General features: G+C 45.6%; 1 protein-coding gene across 1 annotated transcript in view; it reads left to right on the top strand.

Moving 5' to 3' along the window:
* The window catches only part of EMH_0047700 (uncharacterized protein), a gene marked incomplete at both ends in the record, with an annotated part of 5450 nt that overhangs the window by 1307 nt on the left and 3571 nt on the right, over positions 1-572 (top strand). The window contains one exon of the mRNA XM_013496313.1: positions 269-457. Coding sequence (XP_013351767.1) covers positions 269-457 — 189 coding nt within the window. The remainder of the gene's footprint in view (positions 1-268; positions 458-572) is intronic.

Raw genomic sequence — 572 nt, 5'->3', positions numbered from 1 at the left:
CTTTCTTATTATTTTGTCATTATAAGCAACAAGGAATGAAACTTTTTCTTATGGTTCCTTCTGCTCTGTTGTATTCTCCTTATTTTGAATCATCTTCTGTTTCGTTTCGAGTTTCCTTTGGTTTCCGTTTGCTCTGTGTGTGTACGCTCCCCTCTTGCTGCTGCTTGCACTCTTCTTCCTGCTGCGTCTTGCTGTTGGATGTCTTTTTCTTGCTGCTGCATGCGCTGCCGTGCTGCTGCTGTTGCTGCTGCTGTTGGTTCTGCTGCAGGACTGGGGTTTAGACGGTCTTGACGAGATATCTCCCGAGAGCATCAAAGATAGATGCAAAGTTTTCATAAATGGAGACTGGGCTGGTTGCTTCGATGAGGCAGAGACCCTCTGCAACACCCTAAAAGAAATCCGCAGAAAAGGACACATCAGAAATGATACCTCCATCGTACGAGATATCATCAATCGCGTAAGGATTAGGGTTTAGGGTTTAGGGTTTAGGGTTTACGGCAACACACAGTAGAACTCACCACCCTCAACGAGTATTCTGTATCTGCTGCTTAAGGGGGCATTTGACCCACAGA

This window comes from Eimeria mitis, genomic scaffold (assembly GCF_000499745.2).
Source record: "Eimeria mitis Houghton genomic scaffold, Emh_scaff2038, whole genome shotgun sequence".
In the NCBI taxonomy this organism is placed as follows: domain Eukaryota; phylum Apicomplexa; class Conoidasida; order Eucoccidiorida; family Eimeriidae; genus Eimeria; species Eimeria mitis.
Note: the sequence above shows the minus strand (reverse complement) of the source record. Positions and strands in the feature narration are given on the sequence as shown.